Consider the following 22,500-nt stretch of genomic DNA (forward strand, 5'->3'; position numbering starts at 1 on the left):
GCCAGGTTGCAGAACCAAGAAAATGCTGTAGTTCCCTTTTTCTTAAACAAAACTTTCAGTGTTTCATCATAAACGAAAAGAGATGTTCCCATTTCTCCTCACTAAATCTCTCTTGCTGCTAATATTCTTTGTAATCAAATCAATCACATGTATTTATAAAGCCCTCTGTTAGCATCAGTGTTCTCTAAGCTGCGATGTGAAGGATCTCAGTGTTCTCTAAGCTGCGATGTGAAGGATCTCAGTGTTCTCTAAGCTGCAATGTGAAGGATCTCAGTGTTCTCTAAGCTGCGATGTAAAGGATCTCAGTGTTCTCTAAGCTGCGATGTAAAGGATCTCAGTGTTCTCTAAGCTGCGATGTAAAGGATCTCAGTGTTCTCTAAGATGCGATGTGAAGGGTTGGTACATATTCATCATCGCTCACATATTTGCAGAAATATCAGGAGTTTAAAAAATAATTGCCACAGCAAGAAAAGACCTCCGTTGAGCACCCACACACATAAAAATGATTTATGCTGGAGTAATTAGAGAGAGAGAGAGAGAAGAAAGAGAATGGGGGAACCCTCCTCCCCGTTGTCATTTGTAGTATACAGTGATATAGAAACCAGAAAGTCCAAGGCACGGCTTGGTCCTTAAATGTGCACAGGGAGCTGACATTGATAATATGCATTTAAATCTCTCACGGCTCAAAGTGGACGCACCGAGCTGTCTGTTTTAAACTACTGACACACAGCTCAGACACCCATCCATGACAAGACATGTCACCAGAGGTCTGTTTTAAACTACTGACACACAGCTCAGACACCCATCCATACCCTACAAGACACGCCACCAGAGGTCTCTTCACAGCACCCAAATTCAGAACAGACTATGGGAGGCACCCAGTACTACACAGTACTACATAGAGCCATGACTAAATGGAACTCTATTCCACAGTACTATATAGAGCCATGACTACATGGAACTCTATTCCACAGTACTACATAGAGCCATGACTACATGGAACTCTATTCCACAGTACTACATAGAGCCATGACTACATGGAACTCTATTCCACAGTACTACATAGAGCCATGACTACATGGAACTCTATTCCACAGTACTACATAGAGCCATGACTACATGGAACTCTATTCCACAGTACTACATAGAGCCATGACTACATGGAACTCTATTCCACATCAAGTAACTGATGCAGCAGGAGAATCAGATTAAAATTAACTGATAAAAATACACCTTATGGAACAACGAGAACTGTGAAGAAAAACAAACACAGGCACAGACAAGCGTACACATACGATAACACACACACACACACACACACACACACACACACACACACACACGTACACATAGATTTTGTGTTGTAGGTATGTGGTAGTAGAGTAGTGGCCTGAGGGAACACTGCTGTGTAAAACATGTTTGATATAACTGTCTTAATGTTGCTGTGCTACAGGAAGAGTAGAATGAGGATCCATAATTCATTCAGATCCACCAGACTCATAAACCCTGAGTTTAACTAACACACTCAGAGATAGACTGTTACATTGGAAACAGGTAGGGGAAGCCTCTCTAATTTCCCACAAACCCACACGCACGGTGTGTCACTCACACAACCACACACACGCACCATGTCGCACACACACACACACACACACACACACACACACACACACACACACACACACACACACACACACACACACACACACACACACACACACACACACACACACACACACTGCTAGCAGCTAATTCACAGCAAAGTGTTTGCAGCGGAAGGAACAAAATATCCTGCTCTGTTCATCACATTTTCATTACTTCCAAGTGTGCCAGCGTTTCGGTTAGCTGTTATTTACAGGCCTTTGCCAATGAAAATTGTCCAAGAGTACACCCCAATTGTGCGCTTCAGCACCATTCTCTCTCTCCTTGACAACTGCCTTATCATGCACCTGTGTGGCTGAGGAGAGGGAGAGGAGCCTAGACTACTGAGGAGAGAGAGAGAGAGAGAGAGAGAGAGAGAGAGAGAGAGAGAGGGAGGGTAGCCTTGTCCGAGATTACTGAGGAGAGAGAGAGAGAGAGAGGGTAGCCTAGTATTCCATCCTAAATTGGTTAAGATATGATTCTTCTGCCCCCCGGCTGAGTATAGAGATAACTACGGTGTCTGCTATTGTCCTGGAAGGGGTGGTCTCCACTGATATATCCCATAATACGGTGTTTCCTATTGTCCTGGAAGAGACAGTTTGCACTGTTCTGTGAAGGGAGTAGTACACAGCGTTGTTCAAGATCTTCAGTTTCTTGGCAATTTCTCACATGGAATAGCCTTCATTTCTCAGAACAACAATAGACTGATGAGTTTCAGAAGACAGTACTTTATTTCTGGCCATTTTGAGCCTGTAATCAAACCCACAAATGCTGATGCTCCAAATACTCAACTAGTCTAAAGAAGGCCTGTTTTATTGCTTCATTAAATCAGAACAACAGTTGTCAGCTGTGTTAAAATAATTGCAAAAGGGTTTTCTAATGATCAATTAGCCTTTTAAAATGATAAATTTGGATTAGCTAACACAGCGTGCCATTGGAACACAGGAGTGATGGTTGCTGATAATGGGCCTCTGTACTCCTAGGTCGATATTCCATTAAAAAGTCAGCCGTTTCCAGCGCTACAATAGTCATTCACAACATTAAAAACGTATTTATACGTTTGAAATATACTCACAGGAAACGTTTTACGATTAAACTGTTCACTGTGTGTCCCCTAAAATGAGGCAGACACATTCCTTCATATGATGTGGGCGTAAGCTGCCATTTAAATGCATCTGGGGAAAAAAATTTTACAAACTACAATTTTGAACTGCATGAATTTAAATATGAAATGATTTGCATCTACTATGTGACTTAATGATGAATCAACCAATCAGAGAAGATTACAGCTCTGCTGTGGGAAACACGTTGACTCTCAGATGGCCAATCACCTCGCTCTCTCTCATTTAACCAACGGTTAACAGCTACTGCCGGAAGTTGTAATAATATAATTATAATATTTTTGAAATAATAAATAAATATAATAATTTAGAATAAACAGCCGTTAGTCAAGGAACAACGGAGACACGTGAAGAATAATCTCAACTAAAAGCCCTATAAATACAAACCAATTATATATATTTATTTTGGACTTTTTGTATGTGGAGATAAAAATGAACAATTTCAAGAAGACACAACCATGTTTGATTAAATATGTGGGAAAAGTCCAGATTGGTCTTAATGGGTACCATTAAAACATCATGGCTCATCCAAATAAGCCTCTTAAATATTTTTTTTAAAATTCATTTCCAAATATTCAAAACGGAAGTGTTATATAAAACTTAATTATATTTAATATAAAAAGTTATACAAAATAAAAACGGATCATTACTATTCATCATGAAGCTGCTTCCATTCATCCACAACAACATTAGTGTTGTTGACCAAACCCAGATTCATCCGTTGGACTGCCAGATTGGGAAGCGTGATTCATCACTCCAGAGAACGTGTTTCCTCTTCTCCAGAGTCCAATGGCGGCGAGCGTTACACCACTCCAGCCGACGCTTGGCATTGCGCATGGTGATCTTAGGCTTGTGTGCGTCTCCTCGGCCGTGGAAACCCACTTCATGAAGCTTCCGACGAACAGTTCTTGTTGCTGACGTTGCTTCCAGAGGCAGTTTGAAACTCGGTAGTGAGGGTTTGGAACCGAGGACAGACATTTTTTACGCGCTACGAGCTTCATCGTCGGTCCCATTCTTAGAGTGTGGTCTACCACTTCACAGCGGAGCCGTTGTTGCTCCTAGACGTTTCCACTTCATAATAACAGCACTTACAGCTGACCGGGGGCAGCTCTAGCAAGGCAACGGGTGTGGCTGAAATAGCCAAATCCACTAATTTGAAGGGGATTCCACGTGCACTATATATACAGAAGTACCATTCAGTGGACACCTTAAAGACAATTTATGTTGGAACCAAAAATGTGGTCAGAGGTTTCGTATGGAAGGTGTGATGTAATGGAGAAGCCTCCGGAGGCCAAATCAAGCTCTGCATCGCCCTGCGTCTCCCAAATGTGTGTGTGTGTGCGGGGGCGCCTCAAGGACTCACTGCTGTTATAATATGAATGGGGGGGGGGGGGGGGGGCTCAAGGACTCACTGCTGCTATAATATGAATGGGGAGGGGGGGGGGTCAAGGACTCTGCTGCTATAATATGAATGGGGGGGGGGGGCTCAAGGACTCACTGCTGCTTTAATATGAATGGGGGGGGCTCAAGGACTCACTGCTGCTATAATATGAATGGGGAGGGGGGGGGGGGGTCAAGGACTCTGCTGCTATAATATGAATGGGGGGGGCTCAAGGACTCACTGCTGCTATAATATGAATGGGGAGGGGGGGGGGGTCAAGGACTCACTGCTGCTTTAATATGAATGGGGGGGGCTCAAGGACTCACTGCTGCTATAATATGAATGGGGAGGGGCTCAAGGACTCTGCTGTTATAATATGAATGGGGAGGGGGGGGGGTCAAGGACTCTGCTGCTATAATATGAATGGGGGGGGCTCAAGGACTTTGCTGTTATAATATGAATGGGGAGGGGGGGGATCAAGGACTCTGCTGCTATAATATGAATGGGGGGGGCTCAAGGACTCTGCTGTTATAATATGAAAGGAGAGGGGGGGGTCAAGGACTCTGCTGCTATAATATGAATGGGGGGGGGGGGCTCAAGGACACTGCTGGTATAATATGAATGGGGGGGGCTCAAGGACACTGCTGGTATATAATGAATGGGGGGGCTCAAGGACACTGCTGGTATAATATGAATGGGGGGGGGGGCTCAAGGACACTGCTGGTATAATACTCAGACACTGCTGGAAGGTCATCCGTACTAGACTGTACCGTGGAACAACCAGCTGATAGAGGGGATGATACCGTGGAACAACCAGCTGATAGAGGGGATGATTCTAACACCCTGACAGCATCTAATAAATGGACTCATCTGCCCAAGCACACACACACACACACACACACACACACACACACACACACACACACACACACACACACACACACACACACACACACACACACACACACACACACACACACACACACACACACACACACACAAACACACACACACACTCCCAAAGGAACTAATACATCTGCAGTTTGGCTGTGGAGGCCTAGAGATCGATGATGTCTACAACGAGAGATATCCCAGAGCTAGCTCGGCTGCTGAGAAGTAGATAAGAGACAGAAGGAGTCTCTCTCTCTCACTCACTGCACAGGAGAGGAGACATGCGAGGTCGCCGGATGTCATAATGGAGTCGCGGGAGAATTTCCCAAATCTCCCCCCCCAATTTTTTTAAATAAAAATGTGATATTATAATATCGTCTTTGTATCTCACAATCAGTGTAATGTGGTTAACCTTATGAATGTAAATGAAACCTAAAGCACACCCTATTGCAGAGACTTATATATTACCGGCTGCAAAATGGTGAAAACAACCCCATTGTCAGATAACAGTGAACTAGAACCGCCAACGGCCACCAACGGCCTAAAACAAATCATTAAAAAAAATCTGTTCTGCTCCTTCCCTGACTCTTCCTACATGTTTGTATTTTACACTGCTCATTTGTCACAATTTTGAAATTACACCAGACAATGTTCTGTAGGATGTTGGTACCCAGCCAGGCTCCAAGAATGCCCTTGCTGTCTCTGCCTGGCCGGTTCCCCTCTCTCCAATGGGATTCTCTGCCTCTAACCCTATTACAGGGGCTGAGTCACTGGCTTACTGGTGCTCTCTCATGCCGTCCCTAGGAGGGGTGCGTCACTTGAGTGGGTTGAGTCACTAACGTGATCTTCCTGTATTGGGTTGGCACCCCACCTTGGGTTGTGTGGTGGCGGAGATCTTTGTGGGCTATACTCAGCCTTGTCTCTGGATGGTAAGTTGGTGGTTGAAGATATCCCACACCACTAGAGGGATATCTTCAACCACCAACTTACCATCCTGAGAGGGGTTATACCCCTGTGGGGTTATATCCTTCCTGTTTGGCCCTGTCCGGGGGTATCGTCAGACGGGGCCACAGTGTCTCCCGACCCCTCCTGTCTCAGCCTCCAGTATTTATGCTGCAGTAGTTTATGTGTCGGGGGGCTAGGGTCAGTCTGTTATATCTGGAGTACTTCTCCTGTCTTATCCGGTGTCCTGTGTGAATTTAAGTATGCTCTCTCTAATTCTCTCTTTCTTTCTCTCTCGGAGGACCTGAGCCCTAGGACCATGCCTCAGGACTACCTGGCATGATGACTCCTTGCTGTCCCAAGTCCACCTGGCCGTGCTGCTGCTCCAGTTTCAACTGTTCTGCCTGCGGCTATGGAATCCTGACCTGTTCACCGGACGTGCTACCTGTCCCAGACCTGCTGTTTTCAACTCTCTAGAGACAGCAGGAGTGGTAGAGATACTCTTAATGATCGGCTATGAAAAGCCAACTGACATTTACTCCTGAGGTGCTGACCTGTTGGACCCTCTACAACCACTGTGATTATTATTATTATTTTGACCATGCTGGTCATTTATGAACATTTGAACATCTTGGCCATGTTCTGTTATAATCTCCACCCGGCATAGCCAGAAGAGGACTGGCCACCCCTCATAGCCTGGTTCCTCTCTAGGTTTCTTCCTAGGTTTTGGCCTTTCTAGGGAGTTTTTCCTAGCCACCGTGCTTCTACACCTGCATTGCTTGCTGTTTGGGGTTTTAGGCTGGGTTTCTGTACAGCACTTTGTGACATCGGCTGACGTAAAGAGGGCTTCATAAATACATTTGATTGATTGAAGACTATGTGCTGTAGGACGTTGGTACCCAGCCAGGTGTTAATGCATCTCTCTCTCTCTCTCCTCACTGAATGACAAATGGATGAACGGGCGATAATTGTGCACCTTACTTCACAATTGAATTTACAGTGAGTCCTAACTGAATGATAAGCAGGGTGAAAGAGGTTGATTTAATTTAGAAAGACAGCGGTGTAATGATGTGTTTATGTGATGCTTGTTGATCAGCAGCAAATAATTTAATCACGTTCCTTTGCAGATTGATACTTTTCATTTTTTTATATATTTGTCCTTTTGTAAAAAATTATAATAATAATTAAATGTAAAAACAATCTGTATTGTTTGATTTCCTGTAACTCAGTACCTAATCTAATGTATTGTAAAGGAAACGACAACGTGCTCCACATTGCAGGAGGCCTTTAGAATCGTGATAAAACATATTGACTCTATTCGGGGGTGCAATGAGCAGGAAACAAACAATGCCAGTCAGCCTGCACAGCTGGCCCACTGACACTACACCTAAACTACACCCAAACTACACTGACACTACACCCCTACACCCAAACTACACCCAAACTACACTGACACTACACCTAAACTACACCCAAACTACACTGACACTACACCTAAACTACACCCAAACTACACCCAAACTACACTGACACTACACCTAAACTACACCCAAACTACACCCAAACTACACTGACACTACACTGAAACTACACCCAAACTACACTGACACTACACCTAAACTACACCCAAACTACACTGACACTACACCTAAACTACACCCAAACTACACTGACACTACACCTAAACTACACCCAAACTACACCCAAACTACACATAAACTACACCCAAACTACACTGACACTACACATAAACTACACCCAAACTACACATAAACTACACCCGAACTACACTGACACTACACCTAAACTACACCCAAACTACACATAAACTACACTTAAACTATACCGGCACTACACCGACACTACACCTAAACTTCACCCAAACTACATCAACACTACACCTAAACTACACCCAAACTACACCCAAACTACACTGACACTACACCTAAACTATACCGGCACTACACCGACACTACACCGACACTACACCTGAACTACACCCAAACTACACCTAAACTACACCTAAACTACACCTAAACTACACCTGAACTACACCCAAACTACACCTAAAATACACAGACACTACACCCTAACTACACCCTAACTACACCCTAACTACACCCAAACTACACCTAAAATACACCTAAACTACACCGACACTACACCCAAACTAGTACATGAAGAGATGGGAGCATCTAGTACATGAAGAGATGGGAGCATCTAGTACATGAAGAGATGGGAGCATCTAGTACATGAAGAGATGGGAGCATCTAGTACATGAAGAGATGGGAGCATCTAGTACATGAAGAGATGGGAGCATCTAGTACATGAAGAGATGGGAGCATCTAGTACATGAAGAGATGGGAGCATCTAGTACATGAAGAGATGGGAGCATCTAGTACATGAAGAGATGGGAGCATCTAGTACATGAAGGGATGGGAGCATCTAGTACATGAAGAGATGGGAGCATCTAGTACATGAAGAGATGGGAGCATCTAGTACATGAAGAGATGGACGCATCTAGTACATGAAGAGATGGGAGCATCTAGTACATGAAGAGATGGGAGCATCTAGTACATGAAGAGATGGACGCATCTAGTACATGAAGAGATGGGAGCATCTAGTACATGAAGAGATGGAAGCATCTAGTACATGAAGAGATGGGAGCATCTAGTACATGAAGAGATGGGAGCATCTAGTACATGAAGAGATGGGAGCATCTAGTACATGAAGAGATGGGAGCATCTAGTACATGAAGAGATGGGAGCATCTTGTACATGAAGAGATGGGAGCATCTAGTACATGAAGAGATGGGAGAATCTAGTACATGAAGAGATGGGAGCATCTAGTACATGAAGAGATGGGAGCATCTAGTACATGAAGAGATGGGAGCATCTAGTACATGAAGAGATGGACGCATCTTGTACATGAAGAGATGGGAGCATCTAGTACATGAAGAGATGGGAGCATCTAGTACATGAAGAGATGGGAGCATCTAGTACATGAAGAGATGGGAGCATCTAGTACATGAAGAGATGGGAGCATCTAGTACATGAAGAGATGGGAGCATCTAGTACATGAAGAGATGGACACATCTAGTACATGAAGAGATGGGAGCATCTAGTACATGAAGAGATGGGAGCATCTAGTACATGAAGAGATGGGAGCATCTAGTACATGAAGAGATGGGAGCATCTAGTACATGAAGAGATGGGAGCATCTAGTACATGAAGAGATGGGAGCATCTTGTACATGAAGAGATGGGAGCATCTAGTACATGAAGAGATGGGAGCATCTAGTACATGAAGAGATGGGTGCATCTAGTACATGAAGAGATGGGAGCATCTAGTACATGAAGAGATGGACGCATCTTGTACATGAAGAGATGGGAGCATCTAGTACATGAAGAGATGGGAGCATCTAGTACATGAAGAGATGGGAGCATCTAGTACATGAAGAGATGGAAGCATCTAGTACATGAAGAGATGGGAGCATCTAGTACATGAAGAGATGGAAGCATCTAGTACATGAAGAGATGGGAGCATCTAGTACATGAAGAGATGGGAGCATCTAGTACATGAAGAGATGGGAGCATCTAGTACATGAAGAGATGGGAGCATCTAGTACATGAAGAGATGGGAGCATCTAGTACATGAAGAGATGGGAGCATCTTGTACATGAAGAGATGGGAGCATCTAGTACATGAAGAGATGGGAGCATCTAGTACATGAAGAGATGGGAGCATCTAGTACATGAAGAGATGGGAGCATCTAGTACATGAAGAGATGGACGCATCTTGTACATGAAGAGATGGGAGCATCTAGTACATGAAGAGATGGGAGCATCTAGTACATGAAGAGATGGGAGCATCTAGTACATGAAGAGATGGGAGCATCTAGTACATGAAGAGATGGGAGCATCTAGTACATGAAGAGATGGACGCATCTAGTACATGAAGAGATGGGAGCATCTAGTACATGAAGAGATGGGAGCATCTAGTACATGAAGAGATGGGAGCATCTAGTACATGAAGAGATGGGAACATCTAGTACATGAAGAGATGGGAGCATCTAGTACATGAAGAGATGGGAGCATCTTGTACATGAAGAGATGGGAGCATCTAGTACATGAAGAGATGGGAGCATCTAGTACATGAAGAGATGGGAGCATCTAGTACATGAAGAGATGGACGCATCTTGTACATGAAGAGATGGGAGCATCTAGTACATGAAGAGATGGGAGCATCTAGTAGATGAAGAGATGGGAGCATCTAGTACATGAAGAGATGGGAGCATCTAGTACATGAAGAGATGGAAGCATCTAGTACATGAAGAGATGGGAGAATCTAGTACATGAAGAGGTGGGAGCATCTAGTACATGAAGAGATGGGAGCATCTAGTACATGAAGAGATGGGAGCATCTAGTACATGAAGAGATGGATGCATCTAGTACAGGAAGAGATGGGAGCATCTAGTACATGAAGAGATGGGAGCATCTAGTACATGAAGAGATGGGAGCATCTAGTACATGAAGAGATGGGAGCATCTAGTACATGAAGAGATGGGAGCATCTTGTACATGAAGAGATGGGAGCATCTAGTACATGAAGAGATGGGAACATCTAGTACATGAAGAGATGGGAGCATCTAGTACATGAAGAGATGGGAGCATCTAGTACATGAAGAGATGGGAGCATCTAGTACATGAAGAGATGGGAGCATCTAGTACATGAAGAGATGGGAGCATCTAGTACATGAAGAGATGGACGCATCTTGTACATGAAGAGATGGGAGCATCTAGTACATGAAGAGATGGGAGCATCTAGTAGATGAAGAGATGGGAGCATCTAGTAGATGAAGAGATGGGAGCATCTAGTACATGAAGAGATGGAAGCATCTAGTACATGAAGAGATGGACGCATCTAGTACAGGAAGAGATGGGAGCATCTAGTACATGAAGAGATGGGAGCATCTAGTACATGAAGAGATGGGAGCATCTAGTACATGAAGAGATGGGAGCATCTAGTACATGAAGAGATGGGAGCATCTTGGAATTGACAGACACAGGGAAAGGATCGTTGTTTTATCAAATCTTCCTTCGGAGTCACATGCAGGTCAAACATTGTGATGTCTATATAGTATCAGAAAGAGCAGATTCTTGCTGATTCTACGATGCTTCCCTTTGTCAAATAACTCTCAGAATTCAGGAGGTGCAGCTCTATTTCCTTTTTTTCTAGAATATTCCGTGCTGTCCCCTGCAGTCAGCACATGACCACTGGCGCGGAAGCCTTGCGCTGGCTACGAAACCAAAACTAGTAACGTCTTTAAATTAAAATAAGCTTTTTCTGTTGTCAATGCATGACCGGGTGATATAAGCTAACAATGGAACATGTGACTTCAATGGAACATGTGACTTCAATGGAACATGTGACTTCAATGGAACATGTGACTTCAATGGAACATGTGACTTCAATGAACTGAATGACGAGGAGGGTGATCGAATTAGATTCATCTGAATGATGAGGAGGGTGATTCATCTGAATGATGAGGAGGGTGATCGAATTAGATTCATCTGAATGATGAGGAGGGTGATTAATCTGAATGATGAGGAGGGTGATTCATCTGAATGATGAGGAGGGTGATTCATCTGAATGATGAGGAGGGTGGTTCATCTGAATGATGAGGATGACTGAATATAGAACAACAATGTAATGATGAAGAAGAATGGACTTATTTTACTATGAAAGGAAATGATTTATAATCTCCCCTGGGAGAGTCAAATCAGACTGAGTACAACATACAACGTGTGCAGTTCACAATGACAAGACCAAAGAACGGACGTACTGACAGCATTGCAAATGCTGCAAAATTTAGATGAGTTTGGAGACGGATGGAGGATCGGATAGTGAGCTTGAAATCGGCGTTGCTGATGATGATTCTGATGTTGACTTGAAACCTCTGCCTCCGATGCCTGAGCTTCGTCACAGAAAAACCCGAACAGAGCAAATTGAGATGGTGATCCCAACTGCCACGGTGAGACAGGAGTCTAGGAGGGATGGCACAGTGAGACAGGAGTCTGAGAGGGATGGCACGGTGAGACAGGAGTCTGAGAGGGATGGCACAGTGAGACAGGAGTCTAAGAGGGATGGCACAGTGAGACAGGAGTCTAAGAGGGATGGCACAGTGAGACAGGAGTCTAAGAGGGATGGCACAGTGAGACAGGAGTCTAAGAGGGATGGCACAGTGAGACAGGAGTCTGAGAGGGATGGCACGGTGAGACAGGAGTCTGAGAGGGATGGCACGGTGAGACAGGAGTCTGGGAGGGATGGCACAGTGAGACAGGAGCCTGAGAGGGATGGCACAGCGAGACAGGAGTCTGGGAGGGATGGAACAGCGAGACAGGAGTCTAGGAGGGATGGAACAGCGAGACAGGAGTCTAGGAGGGATGGAGATACAAGTGAGATACAACGAGAGCGACTGGCGGCAAAAGAGCTGAGCAGAGAACTGCAGCAGGTAACTCCGATTGTAAACTACATCAAACCACATCCACTGCACACGGATGTTCTCTAAAACTAGGTGGAGAAATGAGATCAGAGCATGACAACGCCTCGCACCGAGGCTTGGTGGTTATCCAGGTGGAGTATTGAAAGATGTTCTGCATTGAGAGAGGAACTGTTGTCAAAAGAAAAAACACACACAAAAAAAAAGACTTGGTTGACTTTGTGTGTAATGAAAAGAAAATGTGTCTCTTGTATATGTAACAGACATATTTGTGAAACTTGAATAAACTGAACACAAGGCAGGAAATAGAAGAACATCCTACAGACCGAATCAGTGGAAGTCAGAGGAAATCATTCTTATTGGACAGAGTCTTTCAAGGACCAATCCCTCGGCTGTGAATGTTTCTAACAGAAAACAGCATCGGTAAGTGTCCTACACGAGTCATGACTGCTCACCTCCAAGGCTTGGGAAGAGCACTTTGGCACCTACTTCCCAACCCGTTTGACTGTGATCCTGGCTCACCTGACATGCCGATAAGTGATATTGAACAGCTGATCGAGCGGTCACGTGACCGAATGCATTCACAGGTCACTACGGAGGAGTTTTGGTTCCTGACTGATAGGCAACACCCTGGCTTCTCCCTCTGAGCATTAATGCCGCGTTCAAAACAACTGGGAACTCGGAAATCTCTGACTTCCGACTTCAACGCGTTCGAGACAACTGTAATACCATTTTTAACGGTCATCCAACTCAGAATTCCAACTTGGGAACTCGGGCCTCTTTCTAGAGCGTAGACTTTCTGACCGGAGATCACCGACGCCATGATTTGACATCGTATTTTTCCCCGAGTTCCCAGTTGTCTTGAAAGCAGCAGCAGCAGCAGCAGGGCGGCAGGGTAGCCTAGTGGTTAGAGCGTTGGACTAGTAACTGGAAGGTTGGAAGTTCAAAACCCCCGAGCTGACAAGGTACAAATCTGTCGTTCTGCCCCCTGAACAAGGCAGTTAACCCACTGTTCCTAGGCCGTCATTGAAAATAAGAATTTGTTCTTAACTGACTTGCCTGGTTAAATAAAGGTAAAATAAGACTCCCTTCGACCAGCTCATATCTGTGTGGCGCTGGAGTCAATGCTCTTCTGCATTAAAACCAAATGTCGATCCAGGTTGGATGTGACAGCATCCCCCTTTGAGAAGCTCCGACGCGACATGAATCAAGCATCCCCATCTCATTAGTGGTCGGGGAGATCGTTTCTAGTCAGACTAATTAGCAATTTACTGTCATAGCACCACATTAAAAATATGTGATGGTGAGCTGAGAAGACATTCAGAAATACTGTTACAATGTATTTTAATATTTTAATAGCTCCCAATAAAAAATAAATAAACATTGACTGTCAATTACATAATTGTTTTTCCACATGTTTGGGCTCGTAATCATTTTCGGATCTCAAAATGGGGTCGGGGGGGGGGGGGGGGGGGGCCTACATTTTTTGGGAACCCCTAGTATAAATGAATCTTCGATTAGACCTAATCTAGACTGTAAAATCTAGGTTTAGGATTAAAATCAGAGTTGTATTGTACCACTTGATTTGGAAATATTTTAATCTAAGGTTAAATCACTAGTGTATGGTTAGTTACACGTGTCATAATGGGTCCACCATAGCGATATGTTCTCGTTCTATCCAGGAGTGGTCACCGCTAGCCAGCAAAGATAGTTTTCACCTCATCTAAAGTATCTAATTCATATAATTTTGGGTCAAATAAATTAGCTGGCTAGTTGAGTTTTACATGATAACCCACAAGAGCTGAAATTTTTAAATCACACTGAAAATATGAAGCACATACACAGACATCTGATGAACTTTAACCTCCTCCAGTGGCAGTTTAGATTCAATCCCCAAACTACATTTACATTAGATTTTACAACAAGATTTTATCTTGGTTTTAAATCAAACGTAAACTTAGTTTAGATGAAGGATTCAATTTAACTAGGATTTAAATTTAAAACTAAGTTTATAGATACAACTTTAAATTGAACTCAGTTTAAGAGTTAATCCATATTGGTGCAACCCACCCCATCCCTCTTAGAAACACACAACCCACCCCATCCCTCTTAGAAACACACAACCCACCCCATCCCTCTTAGAAACACACAACCCACCCCATCCCTCTTAGAAACAAACAACCCACCCCATCCCTCTTAGAAACACACAACCCACCCTATCCCTCTTAGAAACACACAACCCACCCTATCCCTCTTAGAAACACACAACCCACCCTATCCCTCTTAGAAACACACAACCCACACCTCTTAGAAACACACAACCCACTCCATCCCTCTTAGAAACACACAACCCACCCCACACCTCTGAGAAACACACAACCCACACCTCTTAGAAACACACAACCCACCCCATCCTTCTTAGAAACACACAACCCACCCCCTCCCTCTTAGAAACACACAACCCACCCTATCCCTCTTAGAAACACACAACCCACCCTATCCCTCTTAGAAACACACAACCTACCCTACACCTCTGAGAAACACACAACCCACACCTCTTAGAAACACACAACCCACCCCACCCCTCTTAGAAATACACAACCCACCCCACACCTCTGAGAAACACACAACCCACACCTCTTAGACACACACAACCCACCCCATCCCTCTTAGAAACACACAACCCACCCCTCTTAGAAACACACAACCCACCCCATCCCTCTTAGAAACACACAACCCACCCCATCCCTCTTAGAAACACACAACCCACCCCATCCCTCTTAGAAACACACAACCCACACCTCTTAGACACACACAACCCACCCCATCCCTCTTAGAAACACACAACCCACCCCTCTTAGAAACACACAACCCACCCCATCCCTCTTAGAAACACACAACCCACCCCATCCCTCTTAGAAACACACAACCCACCCCATCCCTCTTAGAAACACACAACCCACCCCATCACTCTTAGAAACACACAACCCACCCCATCCCTCTGAGAAACACACAACCCACCCCATCCCTCTGAGAAACACACAACCCACCCCATCCCTCTGAGAAACACACAACCCACCCCATCCCTCTGAGAAACACACAACCCACCCTATCCCTCTTAGAAACACACAACCCACCCTATCCCTCTTAGAAACACACAACCCACCCGATCCCTCTTAGAAACACACAACCCACCCTATCACTCTTAGAAACACACAACCCACCCCATCACTCTTAGAAACACACAACCCATCCCATCACTCTTAGAAACACACAACCCACCCCATTCCTCTTAGAAACACACAACCCACCCTATCCCTCTTAGAAACACACAACCCACTATCCCCAGTCCTCCATCTGCACACACACCCAATCACAGCAGTACTAACCTGGGTTGAGAGGGTGGTTGAGAGGCTGGTGGGAGGCTGGGTGAAGAGTGCAGAGCGGGAGGATGATCGCAGGACATGTGTTCTCCTGACAGGCTGGTCCTGATGGGGGAGAGGAGAGAACAACAGTCAGAACGGTGACAGAACCGTCAGAACGGTGACAGAACCGTGACAGAACGGTGACAGAACCGTCAGAACGGTGACAGAACCGTGACAGAACCGTGACAGAACCGTCAGAACGGTGACAGAACCGTCAGAACCGTGACAGAATCGTGACAGAACCGTGACAGAACCGTCAGAACCGTGACAGAACCGTCAGAACGGTGACAGAACCGTCAGAACCGTGACAGAACCGTCAGAACCGTGACAGAATCATGACAGAACCGTGACAGAACCGTCAGAACCGTGACAGAACCGATGTGTGGGTGTGCTGTGTACCAGAAATGTATCCAGCTATTATTTCCTTAAAATAAATATTTTCCATCCAGATATCAAATTAGTATACCTCAAACATTAAACATCTAATCTCTCTCTGAGCTGCTAGCAAACAGGATGTGGCTGAAAGATGCAGATATCAAAAGAGTATACATCAAACATTAAACAGCTAATCTCTCTCTGAGCTGAAAGATGCAGATATCAAATTAGTATACCTCAAACATTAAACATCTAATCTCTCTCTGAGCTGCTAGCAAACAGGATGTGGCTGAAAGATGCAGATATCAAATTAGTATACCTCAAACCTCACGACTACAACAGGAACGGGGGCTATATTAACCCCTCACCACTACAACAGGGACGGGGGCTATATTAACCCCTCACCACTACAACAGGGATGGGGGCTATATTAACCCCTCATGACTAAAACAGGGACGGGGGCTATATTTACCCCTCATGACTAAAACAGGGACGGGGGCTATATTAACCCCTCACGACTAAAACAGGAACGGGGGCTATATTTACCCCTCACCACTACAACAGGAACAGGGGCTATATTAACCCCTCACCACTACAACAGGGATGGGGGCTATATTAACCCCTCATGACTAAAACAGGGACGGGGGCTATATTTACCCCTCATGACTAAAACAGGGACGGGGGCTATATTAACCCCTCATGACTAAAACAGGAACGGGGGCTATATTTACCCCTCATGACTAAAACAGGAACGGGGGCTATATTTACCCCTCATGACTAAAACAGGAACGGGGGCTATATTAACCCCTCACCACTACAACAGGAACAGGGGCTATATTTACCCCTCATGACTAAAACAGGGACGGGGGCTATATTAACCCCTCACCACTACAACAGGAATGGGGGGCTATATTAACCCCTCACCACTACAACAGGAACAGGGGCTATATTAACCCCTCATGACTAAAACAGGGACGGGGGCTATATTAACCCCTCACCAGCTGTATTCCTGCCTTTTCTATCTTCTAACTTTAATGATCCTTTTGTGTTTTCTTACAGCCCTCTGATTGGGCAACGTTACAGTGCCACAACACTGAAATGCAGGTACCTAAAAGGATACAGATTACGCCAAATTAATGCATGCCCTATAGACATGAAATTACTGGCCCTATAGACATGAAATTACTGGCCCTATAGACATGAAATTACTGGCCCTATAGACATGAAATTACTGGCCCTATAGACATGAAATTACTGGCCCTATTCGACCATGCTGGTCATTTATGAACATCTTGGCCATGTTCTGTTATAATCTCCACCCGGCATAGCCAGAAGAGGACTGGCCACCCCACATAACCTGGTTCCTCTCTAGGTTTCTTCCTAGGTTTTGGCCTTTCTAGGGAGTTTTTCCTAGCCACCGTGCTTCTACACCTGCATTGCTTGCTGTTTGGGGTTTTAGGCTGGGTTTCTGTACAGCACTTTGAGATATCAGCTGATGTACGAAGGGCTATATAAATACATTTGATTTGATTTGATTTGATGAAATCACTGGTCCTATAGACATGGAATCACAGATCATATACACATGGAATCATTGGCCCTATAGACATGAAATTACTGGCCCTATAGACATGGAATCACTGGCCCTATAGACATGAAATTACTGGCCCTATAGACATGGAATCACTGGTCCTATAGACATGAAATCACTGGTCCTATAGACATGAAATCACTGATCCTATACACATGGAATCACTGGTCCTATAGACATGGAATCACTGGCCCTATACACATGGAATCACTGGCCCTATAGACATGGAATCACTGGCCCTATAGACATGGAATCACTGGCCCTATACACATGGAATCACTGGCCCTATACACATGGAATCACTGGCCTATAGACATGGAATCACTGGCCCTATAGACATGGAATCACTGGCCCTATACACATGGAATCACTGGTCCTATAGACATGGAATCACTGGCCCTATACACATGGAATCACTGGTCCTATACACATGGAATCACTGGTCCTATACACATGGAATCACTGGCCCTATACACATGGAATCACTGGTCCTATACACATGGAATCACTGGGCCTATACACATGGAATCACTGGCCCTATAGACATGGAATCACTGGCCATATAGACATGGAATAGCTGGACCTATAGACATGGAATCACTGGCCCTATAGACATGGAATCCCTAGTCCTATAGACATGGAATCACTGGCCCTATACACATGGAATCACTGGCCCTATAGACATGGAATCACTGGCCCTATAGACATGAAATCACTTATCCTATACACATGGAATCACTGGCCCTATAGACATGGAATCACTGGCCCAATACACATGGAACCACTGGCCCTATAGACATGGAATCACTGGTCCTATACACATGGAATCACTGGCCCTATAGACATGGAATCACTGGTCCTATATACATGGAATCACTGGCCCTATAGACATGGAATCACTGGTCCTATACACATGGAATCACTGGTCCTATACACATGGAATCACTGGTCCTATAGACATGGAATCACTGGCCCTATAGACATGGAATCACTGGCCCTATAGACATGGCATCACTGGCCCTATAGACATGGAATCACTGGCCCTATACACATGGAATCACTGGTCCTATAGACATGGAATCACTGGCCCTATACACATGGAATCACTGGTCCTATACACATGGAATCACTGGTCCTATACACATGGAATCACTGGCCCTATACACATGGAATCACTGGTCCTATAGACATGGAATCACTGGCCCTATAGACATGAAATCACTTATCCTATACACATGGAATCACTGGTCCTATACACATGGAATCACTGGCCCTATAGACATGGAATCACTGGCCCTAGAGACATGGAATCACTGGCCCTATAGACATGGAATCACTGGCCCTATAGACATGGAATCACTGGCCCTATAGACATGGAATCACTGGCCCTAGAGACATGGAATCACTGGCCCTATAGACATGGAATCACTGGCCCTATAGACATGGAATCACTGGCCCTATAGACATGGAATCACTGGCCCTATAGACATGGAATCACTGGCCCTATAGACATGGAATCACTGGCCTATAGACATGGAATCACTGGCCCTATAGACATGGAATCACTGGCCATATACACATGGATTCACTGGCCCTATACACATGGAATCACTGGCACTATAGACATTGAATCACTGGCCTTATATACATGGAATCACTGGCCCTATAGACATCGAATCACTGGTCCTATAGACATGGAATCACTGGCCTATAGACATGGAATCACTGGCCCTATACACATGGAATCACTGGCCCAATACACATGGAATCACTGGCCCAATACACATGGAATCACTGGCCCTATAAACATGGAATCACTGGTCACTTCTAATAATGGAATCAAATCAAATCCAATTGTATGCGCCAAATACAACAGACCGTACAGTGAAATGCTGACTGACAAGCCCTTAACCAACAATGCAGTTTCAAAAAAAAATATATATATATTCTTAAGTTACAAATAAAAGTAACAAATAATTCAAGAGCAGCAGAAAATAACAATAATGAGGCTATATACAGGGAGGTACCGGTACAGAGTCAATGTGGAGGCTATATACAGGGAGGTACCGGTACAGAGTCAATGTGGAGGCTATATACAGGGAGGTACCGGTACAGAGTCAATGTGGAGGCTATATACAGGGAGGTACCGGTACAGAGTCAATGTGGAGGCTACATACAGGGGGTACTGGTACAGAGTCAATGTGGAGACTATATACAGGGGGTACCGGTACAGAGTCAATGTGGAGGCTATATACAGGGGGTACAGGTACAGAGTCAATGTGGAGGCTATATACAGGGGGTACCGGTACAGAGTCAATGTGGAGACTATCTACAGGGGGTACCGGTACAGAGTCAATGTGGAGGCTATATACAGGGTGTACTGGTACAGAGTCAATGTGGAGGCTATATACAGGGGGTACCGGTACAGAGTCAATGTGGAGGTTATATACAGGGGGTACCGGTACAGAGTCAATGTGGAGGCTATATACAGGGGGTACCGGTACAGAGTCAATGTGGAGGCTATATACAGGGTGTACCGGTACAGAGTCAATGTGGAGGCTATATACAGGGGGTACAGGTACAGAGTCAATGTGGAGGCTATATACAGGGGGTACCGGTACAGAGTCAATGTGGAGGCTATATACAGGGGGTACCAGTACAGAGTCAATGTGGAGGCTATATACAGGGGGTACCGGTACAGAGTCAATGTGGAGACTATCTACAGGGGGTACCGGTACAGAGTCAATGTGGAGGCTATATACAGGGTGTACTGGTACAGAGTCAATGTGGAGGCTATATACAGGGGGTACCGGTACAGAGTCAATGTGGAGACTATATACAGGGGGTACCGGTACAGAGTCAATGTGGAGGCTATATACAGGGGGTACTGGTACAGAGTCAATGTGGAGGCTATATACAGGGGGTACCAGTACCGAGTCAATGTGGAGGCTATATACAGGGGGTACCGGTACAGAGTCAATGTGGAGGCTATATACAGGGGGTACCGGTACAGAGTCAATGTGGAGGCTATATACAGGGTGTACCGGTACAGAGTCAATGTGGAGGCTATATACAGGGTGTACTGGTACAGAGTCAATGTGGAGGCTACATACAGGGGGTACCGGTACAGAGTCAATGTGGAGGCTATATACAGGGGGTACCGGTACAGAGTCAATGTGGAGGCTATATACAGGGGGTACTGGTACAGAGTCAATGTGGAGGCTATATACAGGGGGTACCGGTACAGAGTCAATGTGGAGGCTATATACAGGGGGTACCGGTACAGAGTCAATGTGGAGGCTATATACAGGGGGTGCCGGTACAGAGTCAATGTGGAGGCTATATACAGGGGGTACCGGTACAGAGTCAATGTGGAGGCTATATACAGGGGGTACCGGTACAGAGTCAATGTGGAGGCTATATACAGGGGGTGCCGGTACAGAGTCAATGTGGAGGCTATATACAGGGGGTACCGGTACAGAGTCAATGTGGAGGCTATATACAGGGGGTACCGGTACAGAGTCAATGTGGAGGCTATATACAGGGGGTACCGGTACAGAGTCAATGTGGAGGCTATATACAGGGGGTGCCGGTACAGAGTCAATGTGGAGGCTATATACAGGGGGTACCGGTACAGAGTCAATGTGGAGGCTATATACAGGGGGTACTGGTACCAGTCAATGTCCGGTTATTCAAGGTAATTGAGGTAATATGTAGGTAGAGTTATTAAAGTGATTATGCATAGATAATAAACAGAGAGTAGCAGCATAGAAGGGGGGTGGGGGTGGGGGGTGCAGATAGTCTGGGTAGCCATTTGATTTGATGTCTTATGGCTTGGGGGTAGAAGCTGTTTAGAAGCCTCTTGGACCTAGACCCGCCTCTCCAGTACCGCTTGATTGATTTATTTATGATGCCATGTGCTAACGCTACAGTATGTGCCAATGCTAGCAAAACGCTAGCAAACTCGGAGCGAAACGCTAGCAAACTCGGAGCGAAACGCTAGCAAACTCGGAGCGAAACGCTAGCAAAATCGGAGCGAAACGCTAGCAAACTCGGAGCAAAACGCTAGCAAACTGCCTGCCCTCCAGGAAACATACAACGCAAGGTTTGCCAAGATCATCATCAAGGAGCTGTTACCCGACCCACAGCCTGTTCTCCCTGCTTCCATCACTCAGACACAGACACAGCCTGTTCTCCCTGCTTCCATCACTCAGACACAGCCTGTTCTCCCTGCTTCCATCACTCAGACACAGCCTGTTCTCCCTGCTTCCATCACTCACACTGTTCTCCACTCGGACATATCGGATGTATCATGTACTCTACAGCCACAGTATAATGACTAGATGATGTCTGTATCATGTACTCTACACATCATAGTGTCTGACAGTATAATGAATAGATGATGTCTGTATCATGTACTCTACACATCACAGTGTCTGACAGTATAATGACTAGATGATGTCTGTATCATGTACTCTACACATCATAGTGTCTGACAGTATAATGACTAGATGATGCCTGTATCATGTACTCTACACATCATAGTGTCTGACAGTATAATGACTAGATGATGTCTGCATCATGTACTCTACACATCATAGTGTCTGACAGTATAATGACTAGATGATGTCTGT

At 45.1% G+C, this 22,500-nt stretch overlaps 1 protein-coding gene across 1 annotated transcript in view; it reads right to left on the minus strand.

Annotated features, from left to right (window-relative positions):
• LOC139377006 (calcium uniporter protein, mitochondrial-like) overlaps positions 1-22,500 on the minus strand; it is a 114,608-nt gene that overhangs the window by 46,150 nt on the left and 45,958 nt on the right. The window contains exon 2 of the mRNA XM_071120061.1: positions 15,865-15,963. Coding sequence (XP_070976162.1) covers positions 15,865-15,963 — 99 coding nt within the window. The remainder of the gene's footprint in view (positions 1-15,864; positions 15,964-22,500) is intronic.

The sequence above is a fragment of the Oncorhynchus clarkii genome, chromosome 20, assembly GCF_045791955.1.
Source record: "Oncorhynchus clarkii lewisi isolate Uvic-CL-2024 chromosome 20, UVic_Ocla_1.0, whole genome shotgun sequence".
Classification (NCBI taxonomy): Eukaryota; Metazoa; Chordata; class Actinopteri; order Salmoniformes; family Salmonidae; genus Oncorhynchus; species Oncorhynchus clarkii.